Raw genomic sequence first — 21,340 nt, forward strand, 5'->3', positions numbered from 1 at the left:
TGTCTTGGCTGTGTGCTTAGGGTCATTGTCCTGTTGGAAGGTGAATCTTCACCCCAGTCTGAGGCCCTAAGCGCTCTGGAGCAGGTTTTCATCAAGGATCTCTCTGTACTTTGCTCCATTCATCTTTCCCACAATCCTGAGTAGTCTCCCAGTCTCTGCCGCTGAAAGACATCCCAACAACACGATGCTGCCACCACCATGCATCACCGTAGGGATGGTGCCAAGTTTCCTCCAGATGTGACGCTTGGCATTCAGGCCAGGTCCCCCAATTTATATTTTTAGCTTGTTTGGCTATCTCAAGGATGAGTCTTGGTGGTTCCAAACCTCTTCCATTTAAGAATGATGGAGGCCACTGTGTTCTTGGGGACCTTCAATGCTGCAGACATGTTTTTGCTATCCTTCCCTAGATCTGTGCCTTAACATAATCTTGTCTCGGAGCTCTATGGACTATTCCTTCGACCTCATGGCTTGGTTTTTCCTCTCACATACACTGTCAACTGTGGTACCTTAGACCGTTGTGTGCCTTTCCAAATCATATCCAATCAATTGAATTTACCACCGGTGGACTCCTTTCGGGCAGCAGGTAACCTAGCTTATAGGAATCTTAGGGCATTAACCAAAAGGTTACTGGATCGAATCACCGAACTGACAAGCTAAACAGCTGTCATTCTGCAAGGCAGTTAACCCACTGTTCCCCAGGAGCCGATGACGTGGATGTCGATTAAGGCAGTCCCCCCCCACCTCTCTGATTCAGAGGGGTTGGGTTAAATGCGGAAGATACATTTCAGTTGAATGCATTCAGTTGAATGCATTCAGTTGAGCAACTGACTAGGTATCCTCCTTTCCAATCAAGTTGTAGAAACATCTCAAGGATGATCAATGGAAACAGGAGGCACCTGAGCTCAATTTCGAGTCTCATATCAAAGGGTCTGAATACTTATGTAAACAAAGTATTTCTGTTTTTCATTTTTAATACATTTGCAAAAATGTTGAATCCTGTGTGAAGATTGATGATTAACAAAATGTGTTTAATCCATTTTAGAATAAGGCTGTAACAGAATGTGTAAAAAGTTCAGGGGTCTGAATACTTTTGAATGCACTGTATAAAGATCCAATCCATAAAAAAAATTGGAGGCCCCATACACTTCTGTGTTGTGATGCAAAACATTTGCATGGCGCATAGAATTTAAAAGGTATTTTCGGATATTATTCATCCCAATCAGGAAGTTTTGTTTTTACATGGACAATAGATTTGAGATAATATAAGACAAGTACTGGAACAATTGAACACAATGAAAAATCAGGGGAACCAGCCTGGTATTCGAAGCTGACAATGAAAAAGCTTTTGGTAAAGTACGACTGGAATTTATATATAAATGCCTGGATTTTTTCCATTTTGGAGAATCTCTTATACAATGGGTTAAAGTTATGTAAAATAGTAAATATTGTCTACTTCTCAGAAAGTATTAAACTAACGAGAAATATAAGAAGGTTGTCCATTATCGGCATATTTTTATTTTTTTTGCCATTTGAAGTATTAACTATTTAAAACAATAATATCAAGGTGCTAGAAATCCAGGGCTTAAATACAAAGGTGTCATTGTACGCTGATGATTGTTTTCTGACTGTGTACCGGTACCCCCTGTATATAGCCTCGCTACTGTTATTTTATTGTTGCGAGGCTATATTCCTATTATTGTTATTTTTTTAATTTGATTTATTTTAGATTTTGTTTATTTTTAGTAAATACTTTCTTAAGAAAACTAGTGTTAACTGCATTGTTGGTTAGGGGCTTGCATTTCGCTGTAAGGTTGTATGTGACAAATAAAATGTTGATTTTGATTTTCATTGATATCCACAATAGAGGGTCTAGATATTTTTTCTAACCTCTGACGAAGGCCTTGAGTCCGATATGTCCGATATATAAAGCTTAATAAAAGGCAGTGATACTAGCAAGAGCAGTGTGCAGGTTTCTTATTTTTTCTCATGTTATTCAATTGTTACCATGCACCTGCAACAAAGATAGCGCAGATGTGCGAGTGCCTTTTGAATAGAAAGTTAGCAAAAATAGATAAGATATTGCTACCATGGAACGGAAATACCCGTCTCTTTGTGGTAAAATCACCCTGATTTAACTCTTTAGTCATATCCCAGTTTACCTATTAGCTTATGGCCCTGCCTATACCTAACAACTTGTTTTTTAAATTATATGAGCAAAAAATTAAATTTTATTTGGAATTGCAAGCCAGACCAAAATAAACCGGTATGTTTATATAATGAATATGAATTCGGAGGGCAGACATTGTTAAATATTAAACCATTAGAGGCTTCAGTCATCCAAAAGTTATACTTGCATCCAAACTGGATCCCTGGCAGACTAGTAAGAATGGCTCACCCCGTGTGGCCTTTTCCCCTTTATTCATATTACAACCTCTCACTTTCGGTTATTTGAAAATGAAATCATCTCCAAAATATCTGTATTTTTAAACAAGCCATAGAAAGTTGCAATTTCAGTTTAATACACTAGAAAAGACAGTACAATTATTTCAACAAATATTATTGTTAAAACTCAAATATGCTAACTGATTAAAAAGAATCGATCAAAACAGTCACATTTTTGTAAACGATGTCTCACATGCAGCTAACAAGAATATATGGAAATGTCTGCTCTATCAAAAATTGCGTCCAACTAATTGCAGCATTACTTCAAAAATGGAAGAGGGAAGATGGTAAGGAAATTGGTTAAAGAAAACTGAGATAAATAAAAAGTATGCCAGCTTCATTTAAGGACCAAAAAATTGGCAGCTGTGCCATATAGATTTTCGATGGACTGGTTCCATGGTACATGGTTTATAAACATATTATTTTTTATTTCATCTTTATTTAACTAGGCATGTCAGTTAAGAACAAATTCTTATTTACAATGACGGCCTACCAAAAGGCAAAAGGTCTCCTGCGGGGACGGGGGCGGGGATTAAAAATAAAATCAAAATATAGGACAAAACACACATCATGATCAGAGAGACACTACCGTACATAAAGAGAAACACAAAACCAGATTGAAAACTTAGTTTTTCTATTTGAATTATTATACAAAATTATTTTAACCAATAGAATGTTATATATGTGGGGAGATGCAGCCATCCCAGCTCTACAGATTTAGCTGCGTAGAGACAGAATCATTAGATCATTTTTTTAGTACTATCCATATGTAGCTTGTTTTTTGTCGCAGGTCCAGGAATGGCTGAATAATTGAATTTACCTGGAGTTAACTCTGCAAATAGCACTGCTGGGTGATCTGAAAAGTCAGTCAATCGATCAATAATATAATAATACTCTTACCAAAAATATTTATCTTTAATTTACAATCTGTAGAAACTATGAGAATAGAAAGGTTCAGAACTTTTGTTGAACATCACATCACAGTATATGGCAAATAGAAATCAAAACTGGATGGTGTTCAGAGATAGATAGGAGGGGTTGAGGGTAGCTGGAGGATGGGACTAAAAACAAACAAAAGATAAGTAATGTAAGATATACTGTGTCTGTAAAATATTTATGGTATGTTTAATCTGGAAATAGAATCCTAAGTGTTGTCCATTTAGTTTACTCCAATTAGGGGAGGGGCTAGGGGAAAGTACTAAAGGGAAAAATATTTTTAAAAAGAGTGGAACTGGCTTCGCGGTACAGTGTTGAGTTTGAAGGACCCTATGCTATCCTAACAGTTCTGGTGTACTCTTCCCAGGGTTACCTTCCTGCCAACACAGAGAGGAGAGAGAGCACGCTACAGAGGAAGAGACAGGAATACTTTGGTTTCATAGAACAGTACTACGACTCGCGCAATGACGAGCACCACCAAGACACATACAGACAGGTAAGGATGCTATCTATGACCACACACACATACAGTCACATTCTCTCTCTCTTTCTCAGTCCCTCTTTCTCTTTCTCTCCTCCTCCCCCATGTCTTTCTGTATTCCTATATCCACTGAGCCATGCACTCATATATTGAGAGCAGTCTGTCTGTCCTAAGCTCAGCTCCTCCATAGTTCATCCATTCCAGTGGTGGGTAAATATAATTCCTCAGCCATCTACAGTTCGAATGGGCTATCCTGTGGGTGTAAATCCCCAAGCCCTCTTACCAGGCCCTTCCCTTTGTCCCTGATGTGTTCGTTCCCCCGCAGCCCAGACTAGCCAAGCCACTGCCTGTCGGTGGTCACGAGTCTGCATTTCAGATCCAGTTATACGGTGATAAGTGGTTTTCCATGCTGCTCTCTTCTCACACATAGCAGTGCCACTATGGAGGCTAGACAAGAATGACCCTCTCTCTCTCCCTCTCAAAATTCTCTCTTCCCCCCCTCCATCCCACCTTTGGTGTCAGTCTCTCTCTCTCCCTCACTCTCTGTTTATCAGGGTAATCACTTCTGCTGACACACACGTGTTTTACTACCTTGAAAACAAAATCTATTCAAAGTACAATTTTCCCTAACCCCAATTGTATAACACTAAACCTAACCCCTAATCTTAAAATAACCTTTTTCCCTAAGAAGGGGGAATTGTCCTTGTTTTAATATCCTTTTGTAGATTTCTGGTACCCACGAGAATAGTAATACGCACCGCATGCACGCATGATATTTACTATGAGGTGTATTGTCGATATTTACTTTGGTGCGTCAATATTTACTATGCTGAGATATACACCCGTTTCCCGCTAGAGTAAGATGAAGAGAGAAAAGTCCTCTCTTTGCCTTTAAGAAAATGACTGATATTTACTTTAAAATGAGAGTTTTAGGCTTCCAGCAAACCGAGTAGAAATGTAGTCTCAGCAGGGAGTCTTGAGAGAGTCCTTCTCTCCACTGATCTCAGTTCTGTGCTCAGTGGCAGAGGATGTTTTCTGGCTGATCACAGGCTCCCTGCTGTTCCCGAGTCAGCGCTCAACTTCCTGACATTGGCATTGCAAGACCTCTGTCTGTCTGTCTGTCTGCCTGACCTGACGGTCAGCCTCCTGTGACTGTCTGTTCCCCAGTCGCTCTCTTCTGTAACTCCTCTCATCTCCCTACAGTAGTCTGTCTGTCTCTCTGTTTTTGTACATTAATCTCTCTCCTTGTCTGTCCCTCTCTCACTCAAGCTCTCCCTCTTGCTCTAACTTTCTCTTTCAATCAATCAATCAATGAAATGTATTTATAAAGCCCTTTTTACGTCAGCGGATGTCACAAAGTGCTTATATAGAAACCCAGCCCCAAAGAGGAAGCAATGCAGATGTAGAAGCACGGTGGCTAGGAAAAACTTTCTAGAAAGGCACTCCCCGCCCACACTCTCAGGAGGGTACTGTCAGGCACTCTCTCACACATCTACAGTAGTTTTTAGTGTTGACATGTTCGAATCTGTCAGAGTTTTCATATTTTCATTTTCAGTCAGACTTCTGTACTGTTTCCTGTTGAATTGTCTCATGTTGTTGTGCGTTTAGCGGTATGTACTGTTTGTGGAAAAACAGCAGTTTTTTTCCCCCCTCATCTAGGGCTGGGGAAAAACTCCACTGGATATCTGATCAATTGAGTGTGTTGACTTATTTCCTTAGTGTGGGTGTGTTGTGCACGGTCCGTGTGTGTATGCGTGAAGACTGAGTATGCGTGTGGGTGTAATGTGTTTGTGTTAACTGTTTTCTCCACGCCACCAGATTCGTATAGACATCCCCCGGATGAGTCCGGGAGTGTCTATTGCTGCAGCCTATGGTAACAGAGGTAAGACTGGTTAAAGGGGCTGCCGACCAACCCTCACTCGCCAGAATGACACCGGTCCGGTTCCTGTCTGGTCTGCCCTGTCTGTTTTTGTCCGTCTGTTTACAGACTCCAAGTTCTGAACTGGTTGCCGGTGGTTCTCTGGTTTGACGAAGCTCTCCTGCACACATAAGTGATGACATGGTGTATTTGCTTGTGCCCTGCACTGACCCACTGTGGTTCTGTAGAGAAAACAGGGTTTGGTTTGGAGAGCTTGTGAGACACACTACCCCGCCACCAAGTTCAGAAATATAGCCTAGGAGCTCCAGGTCTCTTCAGTTCTCTGCCATGAATACATGCCCTGGACCCTCGATCCAGTGAATCCACTAACCAGCTCTCTCTCTCTCCTCTCTTCCCTCTCTGTGACGGCATATGATAACCTCGGCTTCTCTTCTGTTTTGTGTTTCCTCTCTCCTCTCTGCAGATTCACATTGACATCCCGAGAACCAATCCCCTTATTCCTCTCTTTCAACAAGCTTCTGTCCAAGAGGTGAGACCTTCTATACAGAACACACTGACTGCCCTGCCTCACCTAGACGTAGCTAGTGTATGACATCCTGTTCGTCTTATTATACATACATACACACACTGCACCATGCATGCATGCACGTATACTCAAGCATCCTCTTGACTACTGAAGAGTGGAAACAATCTGGTGTAATGAAAGGTTCTCCCGTGTGGTTTTGCTGTTTTGTTTGCATTCTGGTATGAGTCGTTTTTGCACTCTGCAATGAGTATTTTAGAAAACAGATCGTTTTTGTCGTTGGCTATAATGGACCGTGTTTGCTTGTGTGTCCTGGATAAGTTTGTTCAGTATTTGCGAGTCACACCCCTCTTCCTCCATGTCCTCTATTGGTCTCTACCTCTGTTCCCTTCCCAGACCACACTCAGTGCTATGAGAGAATGCTAATGAATGGGCCAACCGTCCTCACACACACCCACCCCAATATCTATTTTTCCTAATTTAAAGTGTCTCCCTCTTTCTTCGTATACCTCTCTTTCTCTCACTCACTTCTTTGCCTCTTTCTTTGTCCCTCACCTATTTCTCTCTCTAGCTGCCCCTTTCTTCCCCTCTTCCAACTCTCCTCTTTCCTTCTTCCTACTGTTTTCTTTTGTAATTCCTCAGACACTCTCTCCCTATGCTGCTCTTTTTCCTCATCTCTCTCCCTTTCCTTGCATGCTGGTGTATCTGGCCACAGGCCTGCGTTGAAATATTTAAAGAATTTAATTGGGGATCATTTTTTATTTCTGTCCCGAAATAACTTGTGGTGGTGATGCATGCTACCGCAGAGCTGTCTAAAAATCACACATTTCAGTCTCTCTTAGTCTGTGTACATAGTGCCTATAGAAATCTACATCCCCTTTGCATTTCTTCACATTTTATTGTGTTATACAGTGCATTCGGAAAGTTTCCATACCCATTCCCTTTTTCCACGTTGTGTTACATTACAGCCTTATTCTAAAATGGATTAAATAAATAAAAATCCTCGTCAATCTACACACAATTACCCAATAATGACAAAGTGAAAACAGGTTTTTAGACATTTTTGGAAATGTATCAAAAATAAAAAAACATACCTTATTTACAAAAGCATTCAGACCCTTTGCTGTGAGACTCCAAATTGAGCTCAGGTGCATCCTGTTTCCATTGATCATACGTTTCTGCAGCATTGAAGGTCCCCAGAACACAGTGGCCTCCATCATTGTTAAAAGGAAGAAGTTTGGAACCACCAAGACTCTTCCTTGAGCTGGCCGCCCAGCCAAACTGAGCAATCGGGTAGAATGGCCTTGGTTAGGTAGGTGACCAAACCCGTTGGTCACTCTGACAGAGCTCCAGAGTTCCTCTGTGGGGGTGGGAAAACGCTGGCTGAGGACAACCATCTCTGCAGCCACCACTAATCAGGCCTTTATAGTAGAGTGGCCAGACGGAATCCATTCCTCAGTAAAAAGCACATAACAGCCCGTTTGGAGTTTGCGAAAAGGCGCCTAAAGGACTCTGAAGACCATGTGAAACAAAGTTCTCTGGTCTGATGAGACCAAGATTAAACACTGGTCTGAATGCCAAGCGTCATGTCTGGAGGAAACCTTGCAGCATCATGCTGTGGGATGTTTTTCAGCGGCAGGAACTGGGAGACTAGTCAGGATCGAGGGAAACATGAATGGAGCGAAGTACAGAGAGATCATTGATGAAAACCTGCTCCAGAGAGCTCAGGACTTGGTCGAAGGTTCACCTTTCAACAGGACATGACCCTAAGCACACAGCTACGACAACGCAGGAGTGGCTACGGGACAAGTCTCTGTATGTCCTTGAGTGGCTCAGCCAGAGTTGGACTTGAACCCGATCGAACATCTCTGGAGAGACCTGAAAATAGCTGTGCAGCGATGCTCCCCATCCAACTTGACAGAGCTTGAGAGGATCTGCAGAGAAGAATGGGAGAAACTCCCCAAATACAGGTGTGCCAAGCTTGTAGCGTCATACCCAAGAACACTCAAGGCTGTAATCGCTGACAAAGGTGCTTCTACAAAGTACTAAGTAAAGGTTCTGAATACTTAAGTAAATATTTCAGTTTTGTATTTTATTATAAATGAGCAAAAACCTGTTTGTGCTTTGTCATTATGGGGTTTTGTGTGTAGATTGATGAGGGGAAAAAAATATTGAATACATTTTTGAATAAGGCTGTAATGTAAAAAAAAAGTGGAATAAGTCAAGGGGTCTGAATACTTTCCGAATGCACTGTAAGTGGGATTAAAACTGTAACTGAATATTTGGAATATTCTTATTTTATATATTTATATTATTCTTTGTGGAATAACTACAATGTTTTTGATACATCCTCAGTTCTCTTTTCAAAGCCATTTAACTGTAGCTGTTTTTAAATCGTCAATGTCCTCTTAAAGACATTCCTATGCAGTTTCCTATCTGTCTTGCAGCTCAGTTCAGAAGGACGACTGCATCTTTGTGTCTGGGTGGTTTAGTACATCATCCACAACATAATCATTAACTTGACCATGCTTAAAGATACAGTACCCTTTGTCACGATGACAGCTTTGCACACTCTTGGCATTCTCTCAACCAGCTTCACCTGGAATTATTTTCCAATGGTTTTGAAGGAGTTCCCACAAATGCTGAGCACTTGTTGGCTACTGTTCCTTCACTCTGTGGTCTCAATCATCCAGGGTAGCCTAGTGGTTAGAGCGTTGGACAAGTAACCGGAATGTTGCGAGTTCAAACCCCCGAGCTGACAAGGTACAAATCTGTCGTTCTGCCCCTGAACACACAGTTCCTAGGCCGTCATTGAAAATAAGAATTAGTTCTTAACTGACTTGCCTAGTTAAATAAAGGTAAATAAATAAAATCCCAAACCATCTCAATTGGGTTGTGGTAGGGTGATGGTGGAGTCCAGGTCATCTGATGCAGCACTCCATCACTCTCTTTCTTGGTCAAATAGCCCTTACACAGCCTGGAGGTGTGTTGGGTCATTGTCCTGTTGAAAAACAAATGATGAGTCAAATGATAGTCCCACTAAGAGCAAACCAGATGGGATGGTGTATCGCTGCAGAAAGCTGTGATAGCCATGCTGGTTAAGTGTGGAATTCTAAATAAATCAGTCTCACAAAGACATGTTGGTTGGAACCAAAAATCTCAAGTTTGGACTCATCAGACCAAAGGACAGATTTCCACCAGTCTAATGTCCATTGCTTGTGTTTCTTGTCCCAATCAAGCTTCTTATTATTATTTGTGCCCTTTAGTAGTGGTTTCTTTGCAGCAATTCGACCATGAAGGCCTGATTCACGCAGTCTCCTCTGAACAGTTGATGTTGAGATGTGTCTGTTACTTGAACTCTGAGGCATTTATTTGGGCTGCAATTGCTGAGGCTCATAACTCTAATGAACTTATCCTATGCAGCAGAGGTAACTCTTCCTTTCCTGTGACGGTCCTCATGAGAGCCACTTTCATCATAGCTCTTGATTGTGTAAGCGACTGCACTTGAAGAAACGTTCAAAGTTTTTGACATTTTCAGCATTGACTGACCTTCATGTCTTAAAGTAATGAAGGACTGTCATTTCTCTGTGCTTATTTTAGCTGTTCTTGCCATAATATGGACTTGGACTTTTACCAATAGGGCTATCTTGTGTACCACCCCTACCTTGTCACAACTGATTGGCTCAAATCATTAAAAAGGAAAGAAATTCCACAAATGACTTTTAACAAGGCACATCTGTTAATTGAAATGTATTCCAGGTGACTACCTCATGAAGTTGGTTGAGAAAATGCCAAGAGTGTGCAAAGCTGTCATCAACGCAAATTTGGCTAATTTGAAGAATCTCAAATATCAAATATATTTGGATTTGTTTAACACTTTTTTGGTTTACTACATGATTCCATATGTTTTATTTTATAGTTTTGATGTCTTCACTAAATCAAATCAAATCAAATCAAATTTTATTTGTCACATACACATGGTTAGCAGATGTTAATGCGAGTGTAGCGAAATGCTTGTGCTTCTAGTTCCGACAATGCAGTAATAACCAACAAGTAATCTAACTAACAATTCCAAAACTACTGTCTTGTACACAGTGTGAGGGGATAAAGAATATGTACATAAGGATATATGAATGAGTGATGGTACAGAGCAGCATAGGCAAGATACAGTAGATGGTATCGAGTACAGTATATACATATGAGATGAGTATGTAAACAAAGTGGCATAGTTAAAGTGGCTAGTGATACATGTATTACATAAGGATACAGTCGATGATATAGAGTACAGTATATACGTATGCATATGAGATGAATAATGTAGGGTAAGTAACATTATATAAGGTAGCATTGTTTAAAGTGGCTAGTGATATATTTACATCATTTCCCATCAATTCCCATTATTAAAGTGGCTGGAGTTGAGTCAGTGTCAGTGTATTGGCAGCAGCCACTCAATGTTAGTGGTGGCTGTTTAACAGTCTGATGGCCTTGAGAAAGAAGCTGTTTTTCAGTCTCTCGGTCCCAGCTTTGATGCACCTGTACTGACCTCGCCTTCTGGATGATAGCGGGGTGAACAGGCAGTGGCTCGGGTGGTTGATGTCCTTGATGATCTTTATGGCCTTCCTGTGACATCGGGTGGTGTAGGTGTCCTGGAGGGCAGGTAGTTTGCCCCCGGTGATGCGTTGTGCAGACCTCACTACCCTCTGGAGAGCCTTACGGTTGAGGGCGGAGCAGTTGCCGTACCAGGCGGTGATACAGCCCGCCAGGATGCTCTCGATTGTGCATCTGTAGAAGTTTGTGAGTGCTTTTGGTGACAAGCCGAATTATCTACAATGTAGAAAATAGTAAAAAATAAAGAAAAACACTTGAATGAGTAGGTGTCCAAACTTTTGACTAGTACTGGATATTAAATATCTGATTTGTTATTGTTACCCACCTACCAATCACTTTTTTATGAAGCTTTTGAAAAACTCTCTGATCTTTGTTTGAATCTGTGCTTGAAATTCAATATTTGACTGAAGGAATTTACAGATGTATGTATTTGGGATAGAGGAAGGTGTATTCATTCAGAATCATGTCAACCTCTATTATTTCACACAGAGTGAGTCCATGTAACTTGTGATTTATTAAGCCAATTGTTACTCCTGAACTAATTTAGGATTGCTTAACAAAGGGGGTGAATACTTATGCAATTACTATTTTAGTTATATAATTTTTGTGTTCATTTGGAGAAAGTCATTTTATTTTCACTTTCACATAATGGAGTATTTTGTGGAGATCAATTACAAAACATTACAAATAAATACATTTCAATTCCACGTTGCAATGCAACAAAATGTGATTAAAGTTCAAGGGGGTGTAGACTTTCTATAGGTACTCTGACTCTCCTGAGACTGTACATTACTGAGTAATGCAACATTTCGTTTTTTACACCTTGTGGGGCGAGGTCTCTTCCTAAGGGACCTACAGCACTGGACATAAACTTGGCCTCGGTGCACCACTATGGCTGTAGACATGCTGTTCACACATTAGCAGTGATGCTAGCGCCAGAGAGAAGCGCACGTGTGTCCATACATACATTTCTGTCCTCATGATTTCCCTTGAGGAGGCAATGTAGCAGCGTGGGTGGAATGAGGAGAAGGATGCAGAGGGTGACGGAGGGGTGAAAGCCTAATGCTCATCCAAGCAAGTTGTGCTTTTATGCATGATCAAATTAAAATAATTCTGTGATGGTGCACTGAATTATGCACAAGCTATTGGATGAAAACATAACTCATCAGTCCTATGATTTTTAGTAGCCTTTTGTCCCTTTTTTAAAATGTTTTTTTCATCAGCGCTGTATTGTAAAGCTTGCCTTGTCCCAGATCTGCAATAGCCAAGCCAACTCCTCGCTACTACATTTTTGGGCAAAATAACATGGAGACCTGGGACCAGGCTTACTGACCACTCACTGTCCTTTATTCCCTGTGCTTGTGGCTTGATGGGCAGCCTGTTCACTGCATAAACATAACACACTAATGTCTGGACCTAACCCTCACACACTGACACTGTTCAACACGGTCCTCTTCTGATCACACCACTATCTAATCAGTTACCACCACGAGGTCAACATACCTCATCTGTTACTCTGCTGCGTGTCATTTTTTATTGTTGTTGATCCATTTATTTTTAATTACAATATTTTATTATGTTGGCAGAGTCTTTCAGTCTCTTGAATCTGCTATTGGCCTCTCTCCCTAACTCTCTTACACTCACTCTCTCTGGCCATTGATTTCCTCCACCTGGTTTAGTGTCTATTTTCCACCCTCTGATGGGCTTCTGACGGACTGTGGGTGCTCTGGCCATGAATTCTAGCTGCAGGGAGATGATGGGTGAGCGAGAGATGAGGAGCAAGAACATGGGTTGTTTCAGGGAGTGAGAGGACAAAAAGAGAAGAGGGACGGTGGGTGACTAGCGGGGGGGGATGAGGAGGGGAGAGCATTAGCGTGGGAAGGAAAGGGAGGCGAAGGGGAAGACATGGATGGGGAGGAGAGAAGGGAGGGTGGGCTGTTAAAGGGAGAAACTCACATTAGCACTCCGCCTTTACTCCCCCTCCTCCTCCTCCCCGCCCCGCTTTGATAGATGTGACTTTGATGATGAAAGCGGGGGGACAGCAGTAGGGAGATGTGAATGTCCATGTAACAGCATTTTAAAGGGACACCGCCAAACCATACTAGCTAGCATAACGCGCCAGCATCCCAGGCTGCCTACCAACATGTTTTTGGAAGCCGGGGCGATCACAATTTTGAGAAATGTGTTTATTTAGAAAAATGACAGAAACATGGCGTCCGAGAAAGTGCTCTGCATGTGTAATGCATCGCCTGACATGTCAGAACTCAGGCACAGACATTCAGGGGCCAGACTAGAAGAGGGATGAGAAAGAGAATGGAAATCCAAGGTTGCGTCCAAAATGGCACCCTATTCCCTATATAGTGCACTACGTTTGACAGGAATGCTATGCGACCTGGTCAAAAGTAGTGCACTATTTTTGGGGAGGAATAGTGTGCCATTTGGGACGCAGGGTGTTGTGTGGTTGATTTGTGCTGAACTTCAAGCCTCCTTTAATTCTTGGGGGATGACAGCAGCAAGGTGGAACATTAAAACCGAGGCTGTAACGAAGATGGAGGTGTTTGCCTTCCAGAAAAAGATTAGAGAAAGAAGAAAAGAAGGGAGAAAATTGAAAAGACATTTACATTGATGTTGTCGTGTGCACGCTAACCGCACATGCATGTCCTATGACTAATTTCCTCACTTCTCTAACACGATCAAACCTTTGTCAATTTTTAGAATTGAATCTGATATTGCTCTTTGATTGACTGGTGGGCATGGGATGGGGCTTTTCTCGGTTGGTTTGAAACCGTCATGTGACCTTGTTAAAGAAAGTCAAATATAATAAGTCTACATTATTCACTGTTTTACATGGATGTGTCATCTGTATTGTGTCTGTTCCTATTTAGGTATGTCTTAGATGGAGAGATGGCTAGATTGACTTTATCGTCCTTGAGAGGGACTTTGACTTTCACATTAAAACAAGCAAGCTTACTTATTCCTCTCAGTTTACAAATATTAACAAGATAGCTTGCGCATACTGATTCTAGAAGTAGCTTCAATTTTCTTCTATGTACTGTGCTCTATACATAGTGTGTGTGCTGACCTGTGTATTCCTCCGTCTGTCCGTCAGATCTTTGAGCGTATCCTGTTCATCTGGGCGATCCGCCACCCGGCCAGCGGCTACGTGCAGGGCATCAACGACCTCGTCACGCCTTTCTTCGTCGTCTATGTCTTTGAGTACATCAGTGAGTCCCTCTTCCTCCGTCTTCGTCCTCGCTCTTTGTCCTCCCGTTTCTTCCTCTGTCCTCTTCCTCCCTATTCTTCCTCCCTCCTCTCTTCCCTTACTCAAGGGAATTGCCAAAGCCAAAGACTAGATAGTATGCGTTTGTACTTTGGTGAGTCCCTCTCTTCTAGCCGCTTCTCTCATTTAAGGGAATTGTCCTCTTTTTTTCTTCAATCACTGGAGTAGATAGCCAAATACTAGATAGTAGCGTCCACTTCCCTCACTCGAGAGAATACCAAGCCATGAAGAGATCCTAGTTTAAATGTTTTAATAGGCTCTCCTCTCACAACAGAGCTTGCCTGGGTCCCTGCTGTATGAGTTTATGTGGTGTAAATTATTTGTGTTATGAATGTTTCATTAAATCGATGACTATGTTCTCTTGTGCTGTGTAGACTGAACTGAGCCGCAAACATTGATTTGCAGAGAGTAAAGCATCTCAAATGACGTTTGTGTGTGTGGGGGGATTGTGTGTGTGTATGCACGTGCTTGCACTCTAGTGTGTTTGTGCTTGAATAAATGGCTCCTCTGCCACTCCAGGGGTTGTTCTAAAGGCATGGTGAGAAGTTGGGTTGTGAACCCGGGGGATTGCAGCTGTTTTGTATGCTGAAGCGTGAAACAGAAAATAGTTATTTCTGTTGCTTTTGACTCCCCTCTCTTTCCTTGTCTCTGACTCAGACCCTGTCTCTCTGTCGGTCTGTCAGATCCCCAAAGTCTCCTGGCCTGCTTCGCTTTGTTTATATGCATCTTCATGTGCTGCTACTGATGAGCCTTGGAAGCTTACAAAGCCAACAAACCTTCAAACGTGCTCCGCCTGACACGTAACACGATGGTTTGATGTGCTGTCTGTTGCTTTTCGCTCGTGTTTTTTTTGAGAGGTTAAGAGAAAGAGAGCGAGAGGGATAGAGCGATTTTTGGGCGTTCATGCCGGGGAATGAGCAGGCTAATTACCCTTCTGTCTGAGGCTTTCTCTCATGCGCTCGCTCGCTCACTCATTCAAACACACACTCTATCTTGTATACGCACACACAAACTCAGTTCAACTTTTGATGGTGCTGCGTCACAGCTAGCTGGCAGCCATTTGTTATTTCCCAATATTCTACAGAGCCTAATGAGGGCTGACATTGGAGTGATTGAAAATGCACGTTAAATAAAGTTAGATTTTATCCCTTTCATTCATTTGTCAGACCGCATGAACATCGCAGTCTGACTGAAATGAATGAAAGGGATCAAATCTCAACTTTATTTAACGTGCTCCCTCTCTCTATCACTTTGGGAAGAAAAGAAAGAACTCTCCATCACTAGAGAGAGAAGAAAGAAGTCAGAGGGTTGGGGATTTCAGAGTAATTGAAAGCTGTTAGTGTAGGACATCTCTCTCTGAGTCAGATTCTCGCTGCCTGTGTGTGTGTTTGTGTGTTGTTGGACTTGGCTTTAGTCTCCTGATCTTGTCAGAAGGCTCCACTGACTAGCAGGCCCTGTCTCTCTTTAATTGAAGTAGATGGGTTTGTACACTCCTAATCACTTTTTCTTCAGTAGCATTTTACAAGGTGTTAGTACAAACTCTTGGGGGACATTACTGTTGAAGGTAATGCTGCTTTCTGTTTTAGCTGATTCTCTCTTATTAAAGGAGGAGGGTGAAAGGAGGTGTGCTAGTGTGTGTTTGGATCTGTTTGTGTGTGTTGTTTTTCAGCAGAGATTTTTACCTTGTCAGCTCGGGGATTCAATCTTGCAACCTTTCGGTTACCAGTCCAACGCTCTAACCCCTGCCTACCTGCCGTCCCATGATGACAGGGATGTAATAGAAAGGCCAGTAAGTCATGCTGTGTTGTGCCTGCTGCTGTCAGGTACCATGCATTATAGTGCTTGTCAGCTTGTAGTCCTAAAATCCGGAAATGAGTTACCTCATTCAGCTGCTCCTTCTGGGAAAATGTATGCGGAAAGATTCAGGTTTTTGGGATGAATGCAGAACATAAGGGCTTAAGTTCACACAGGCTTAGGAGATCTACGTTTTGTTCTATGAGATATCAGTCAGTTAGCATGACCTTTATAAATTATGAAGCCTTTATGTGCTTTATGTACTTTTTTAAATTACATAAATGCTTCAACATTCACAAAAGGGGATTTTAGCTGAAGAAGATTCTCATAGAACAAAATCTCCTAAGCCTGTGTTTGGCAGACCTTCTGCGTTTATCCAAAAACTCATAGGCTTTGCCCAAAAAGACACCATTGCTATTGCTCTCTATAGAAGAACAAACCTTTTTTCCCCCTCTGCTACACACACACTCACGCACACTTATGCACATACACTTTTGAGAGATGTGTGTGTATGTTTGTTTGCGGTAGTCAGTAGGCCTACACAATGTAGCTGTAGCATGTTGGCTATAGGCTTTTGAAGTGTACTGTAATACACTGCTTAACCTGTCACCCTGCTTGACCACTGGGGGCAGTATTGACTCTGTTTAATCTACCTTCAGAAAGTATTCATAGTTAGAAAATTGTACATCATACACTACAGGTGGGGAACTATGGTGAAGTAATTCTGCTTTGAAAGTTTATAAACTTTTGATAACCCCACTTTTGAGAAAATGGCTATTGAATGTTTTGGTACACCTACTGGAGAGCTTTTCTTTGTCTACACCCATTCAGTATCGTTCACACCCTCTTAAGCTTTAGCCCCACTTACCTATTTAAGGATTCACATGTGAGGCCATGTGCTAAACAGAGTAAGGTAGTGTAGGAAACAACCAAAGATTTCAAGAGTGAAAGTAATAGCAAAAATACACTTTATCTAGTCCAATAGATGACTGTAATCACCCCCAACTAGGTTCAATGTTATCTAGCTAGTTTTGTATTCTGTACAGGCTTTCTTTTCACTCTGTCAATTAGGTTAGTATTGTGGAGTAACTACAATGTTGTTGATTCATCCTCAGTTTTCTCCTATCACAGCCATTCAATTCTGTAGTTGTTTTAAAGTCACCATTGACCTCATGGTGAAATCCCTGTGTGGTTTCCTTACTCTCCGTAACTGAGTTAGGAAGGACACCTGTGTTTCGTAGTGGGGTACAGAAATGGGGTACTCATTTAAAAATCATGTTAAACACTATTAATTATAATTATTATGTTTTGTGCTGCTGCTATGTTGTGCTGCTGCTATGTTGTGCTGCTGCCATGTTGTGTTGCTACCATGTTTTCTTGTTGTGTTGCTACGATGCTGTGTTGTCATGTGTTGCTGCCATGCTATGTTGTTGTCTTAGGTCTCTCTTTATGTAGTGTTGTGGTGTCTCTCGTGTCCTGATGTGTGTTTTGTCCAATATATATATATATATATTTTTTTGCCCCGGTCCCCGCAGGAGGCCTTTTGCCTTTTGGTAGGCCATCATTGTAAATAATGATTTGTTCTTAATTGAATTGCCTAGTTAACTAAAGGTTAAATACAATACATTGTTACTTGTTAAGCACATGTTTACCCCTGAACTTATTTAGGATTGCCAAAACAAAGGGGTTGAATACTTATTGACTTCAGACATTTCAGCTTTTGAAGGATTTTGTAAAAAATATTGAAAAACATGATTCCACTTTGACATTATGGGGTATGACAAAATAATTTAATTCAAGCTGTAACACAACAAAATGTGGAACAAGTCAAGGGGTGTCAGTACTTTCTGAAGGCACTGTAACACCAGAGAGAGGTGTTAAAGATGTGAGGAAGTTGAGTGACATGCTGTGTCAAATGTGAATCACAGTTTCCTCTGTCAGGGAAATTATTAAGATGGCCACCTGCACTAGGTGTTTTTCTCTCTCATCAACACCATCTAAATACGTCTATCAGACAGGATCAAGGCTGCCGTTCCATCTCTGTCTTCTCGCCTTGCCTTCGCTCTGTAACAACGCTAAGCTATCGCTTTTTTTGTGTCTCTATTTTTGTTCCTTTGTTGCTGCTAGTTTTCAAACAAACGTCTATCTTCCTTCCTTTGATGATGCAAGAACTAAGACGTTGTGTTTCATGCAGAAACCAGTGGGTTGCTCAAGGGGGGTGGGGGGCGGGGGTTCATGCAAGAACAATGGGATGCAACTGCAGCCCCGAATTGGTGGCTGTAGTTGCACACTAATGCTTTGGCTGCTTCCAAATCCCACACACCAAGCCCCACCCCCTGTCACTCAACCAGGCAGTTCCTAATACTCAAGATTTACTCTGCATTGAACAACAGCATGCAGTTAAAATATTTTTCTGACAAGAACGACACTGCTTTCCTCTTTGCATCTTAATAAAAATCCACCTTTTCTATATTATACTATTTGTTCAACAGTGATAGCTGGAATCAACATAATGCATAGGCTATGAAAGTATCTGCCTGTCCCTGTTTTGCCCGTCGTCTGCTGACTCTCTCCCTCTCCCCATTGTGCGCACGGAGTAGGGAAAGATGGGTTCTGAGAAGCACAAGCATATTACCGTTGCTCAAAATGCTTTCGAGAGAAAAATACAGTTTTTAAAGCAACTTCTGTCTAGTTACAGAGAGGATAGTCATATAATGTATTTCTCAACATTGAGTTCATGGCACCACTTTGTCACTGGTGTAGGCTGTAGTTAGTATGGTTTTGGTGCGCCTGCGGAGCGGAGTATGCCATTTGCAGTGAATAGGCCTACAATTAAGTAGCTTATAGGCCTAGGTCTGGAACGTTTTTGTAGGAACACTAGCCTACATTTACTGATAGATGAATCAATTAGCCTACATGGAAATATAGCTACAATATCATATTTAGAGTTAGCTAGATAAGTGTGCTGAGTTCCCACTTCTTCAGGTGGTTACAAATATCCCCTACAGGCCAATATGCTCTCAAAAGTGTAGGTTTGTTTTGCGGTAGTCAGTAGGCCTACATAATGTAGCTCTAGCATGTTGGCTATAGGATTTTGTAGTGTACTGTAACACACTGCTCAACCTGTGTCACTCTGCCTTACCACTAGGGGCAGTATTGACTCTGTTTAATCTACCTTCACAAAGTATTCATACCCCTTGACTTATTCCACATTTGTGACTAACCGGCTTGTTTCGGTCCTATGTAGCAAAATTTGAAGTTTTATTTTATTTTTTATATTGGATAAAAGTAGAGACTCGGAGCTACAGTGCCTTGCGAAAGTATTCGGCCCCCTTGAACTTTGCGACCTTTTGCCACATTTCAGGCTTCAAACATAAAGATATAAAACTGTATTTTTTTGTGAAGAATCAACAACAAGTGGGACACAATCATGAAGTGGAACGACATTTATTGGATATTTCAAACTTTTTTAACAAATCAAAAACTGAAAAATTGGGCGTGCAAAATTATTCGCGTTAGCGTTAGCATTCAGCAGGCAACATTTTCATAAAAACCAGAAAAAAAATAAAATAATAATTGACCTTTGAAGAACTTAAGATGTTTTCAATGAGGAGACTCTGTTAGATAGCAAATGTTCAGTTTTTCCTGAAAGATTATTTGTTTAGGAGAAATCGCTCCGTTTGGCTACCAAAAAAAACCCGAAAATCCAGTCATCAAAACGCCAAACCTTTTTCCAAATGAACTCCATAATATCGACTGAAACATGGCAAACGTTGTTTAGAACCAAACCTCAAGGTGTTTTTCACATATCTCTTCGATGATATATCGTTTGTGGAAGTGTGCTTTCTCTCCTGAATCCCAGGAGAAAATGCCCGCACCTGAAGATTACGCACCAATTTAGACAAAGGACACCGGGCGGACCCCTGGAAAATGTAGTCTCTTATGGCCGATCTTCCAATGATATGCCTACAAATACGTCACAATGCTGCAGACATCTTGAAGAAACGACAGAAAGGCCAGGCTCGTTCGTGGTGCATTCACAGCCATATAAGGAGACAATTGAAAACAGAGCTTCAGAAATTCTGCTCATTTCCTGTTTGAAGTTTCATCTTGGTTTCGCCTGTAGCAGTTCTGTGGCACTCACAGATAATATCTTTGCAGTTTTGGAAACGTCAGACTGTTTTCTTTCCAAAGCTGTCAATTATATGCATAGTCGAGCATCTTTTCGTGACAAAATATTGCGCTTAAAACGGGCACGTTTTTTTTTATCCAATAATGAAATAGCGCCCCCATAGACTCAACAGGTTAACTTTTGATATCCCCACTTTTGAGAAAATGTCCCTTGAATATTTTGGTACACCTACTGGAGAGCTCTTCTTTGTCTACACCCATTCAGCATCGTTCACAACCTCTCAACCTCTCTGGGATATGTGGGAGCGTCCCACCTGGCCAAAAGCCAGGGAAAATGCAGAGTGCCAAAGTCAAATAAATTACTATAAAAATCGAACTTTCATTAACTATATCTCTTCGATGATATATCGTTTGTGGAAGTGTGCTTTCTCTCCTGAATCCCAGGAGAAAATGCCCGCACCTGAAGATTACGCACCAATTTAGACAAAGGACACCGGGCGGACCCCTGGAAAATGTAGTCTCTTATGGCCGCTATTTTAATTTTTGGATGAAAAACGTTCCCGTTTTAAACAAGATATTTTGTCACGAAAAGATGCTCGACTGTGCATATAATTGACAGATTTGGAAAGAAAACACTCTGACGTTTCCAAAACTGCAAAGATATTGTCTGTGAGTGCCACAGAACTGATGCTACAGGCAAAACCAAGATGAAATTTCAAACAAGAAGTGCCCCAGATTTTAAAGGCGCTGTGTTCCAATGACTCCCAATATGGCTGTGAATGGGCCACAAATGAGCTTACACTTTCTGTCGTTTCCCCAAGGTGTCTGCAGCATTGTGACGTATTTGTAGGCATATCATTGGAAGATTGACCATAAGACACTACATTTTCCAGATGGTCGCTTGGTGTCCTCCGTCGCAATTATTGCGTAATCTCCAGCTGCAGTACTTTTCCGTTTGCTACTGAGGAGAAACCCAACTGCCACGAATGACTTATCATCGAATAGATACGTGAAAAACACCTTGAGGATTGATTCTAAACAACGTTTGCCACGATATTATGGAGTTAATTTGGAAAAAAGTTTGGCGTTGTAATGACTTAATTTTCTGGTTTTTTTCTTCGCCAAATGTGATGAACAAAACGGAGCGATTTCTCCTACACAAATAATATTTTGGGAAAAAATGAACATTTGCTATCTAACTGAGAGTCTCCTCATTGAAAACATCCGAAGTTCTTCAAAGGTAAATTATTTTATTTTAATGCTTTT

The 21,340-nt window shown here is 41.4% G+C and overlaps 1 protein-coding gene across 2 annotated transcripts in view; it reads left to right on the forward strand.

The window, feature by feature from the left end:
* Positions 1-21,340, forward strand: part of LOC110500284 (TBC1 domain family member 22B) — a 185,691-nt gene that overhangs the window by 39,842 nt on the left and 124,509 nt on the right. For both annotated transcript variants that reach the window (XM_021577578.3, XM_090214318.1), the window contains exons 7-9: positions 3,746-3,874; positions 6,202-6,267; positions 13,979-14,093. In XM_021577578.3, the coding sequence (XP_021433253.2) occupies positions 3,746-3,874; positions 6,202-6,267; positions 13,979-14,093 (310 nt within the window). The remainder of the gene's footprint in view (positions 1-3,745; positions 3,875-6,201; positions 6,268-13,978; positions 14,094-21,340) is intronic.

Source organism: Oncorhynchus mykiss, chromosome 21, assembly GCF_057628025.1.
Source record: "Oncorhynchus mykiss isolate SJ-2025 chromosome 21, ASM5762802v1, whole genome shotgun sequence".
Lineage (NCBI taxonomy): Eukaryota > Metazoa > Chordata > Actinopteri > Salmoniformes > Salmonidae > Oncorhynchus > Oncorhynchus mykiss.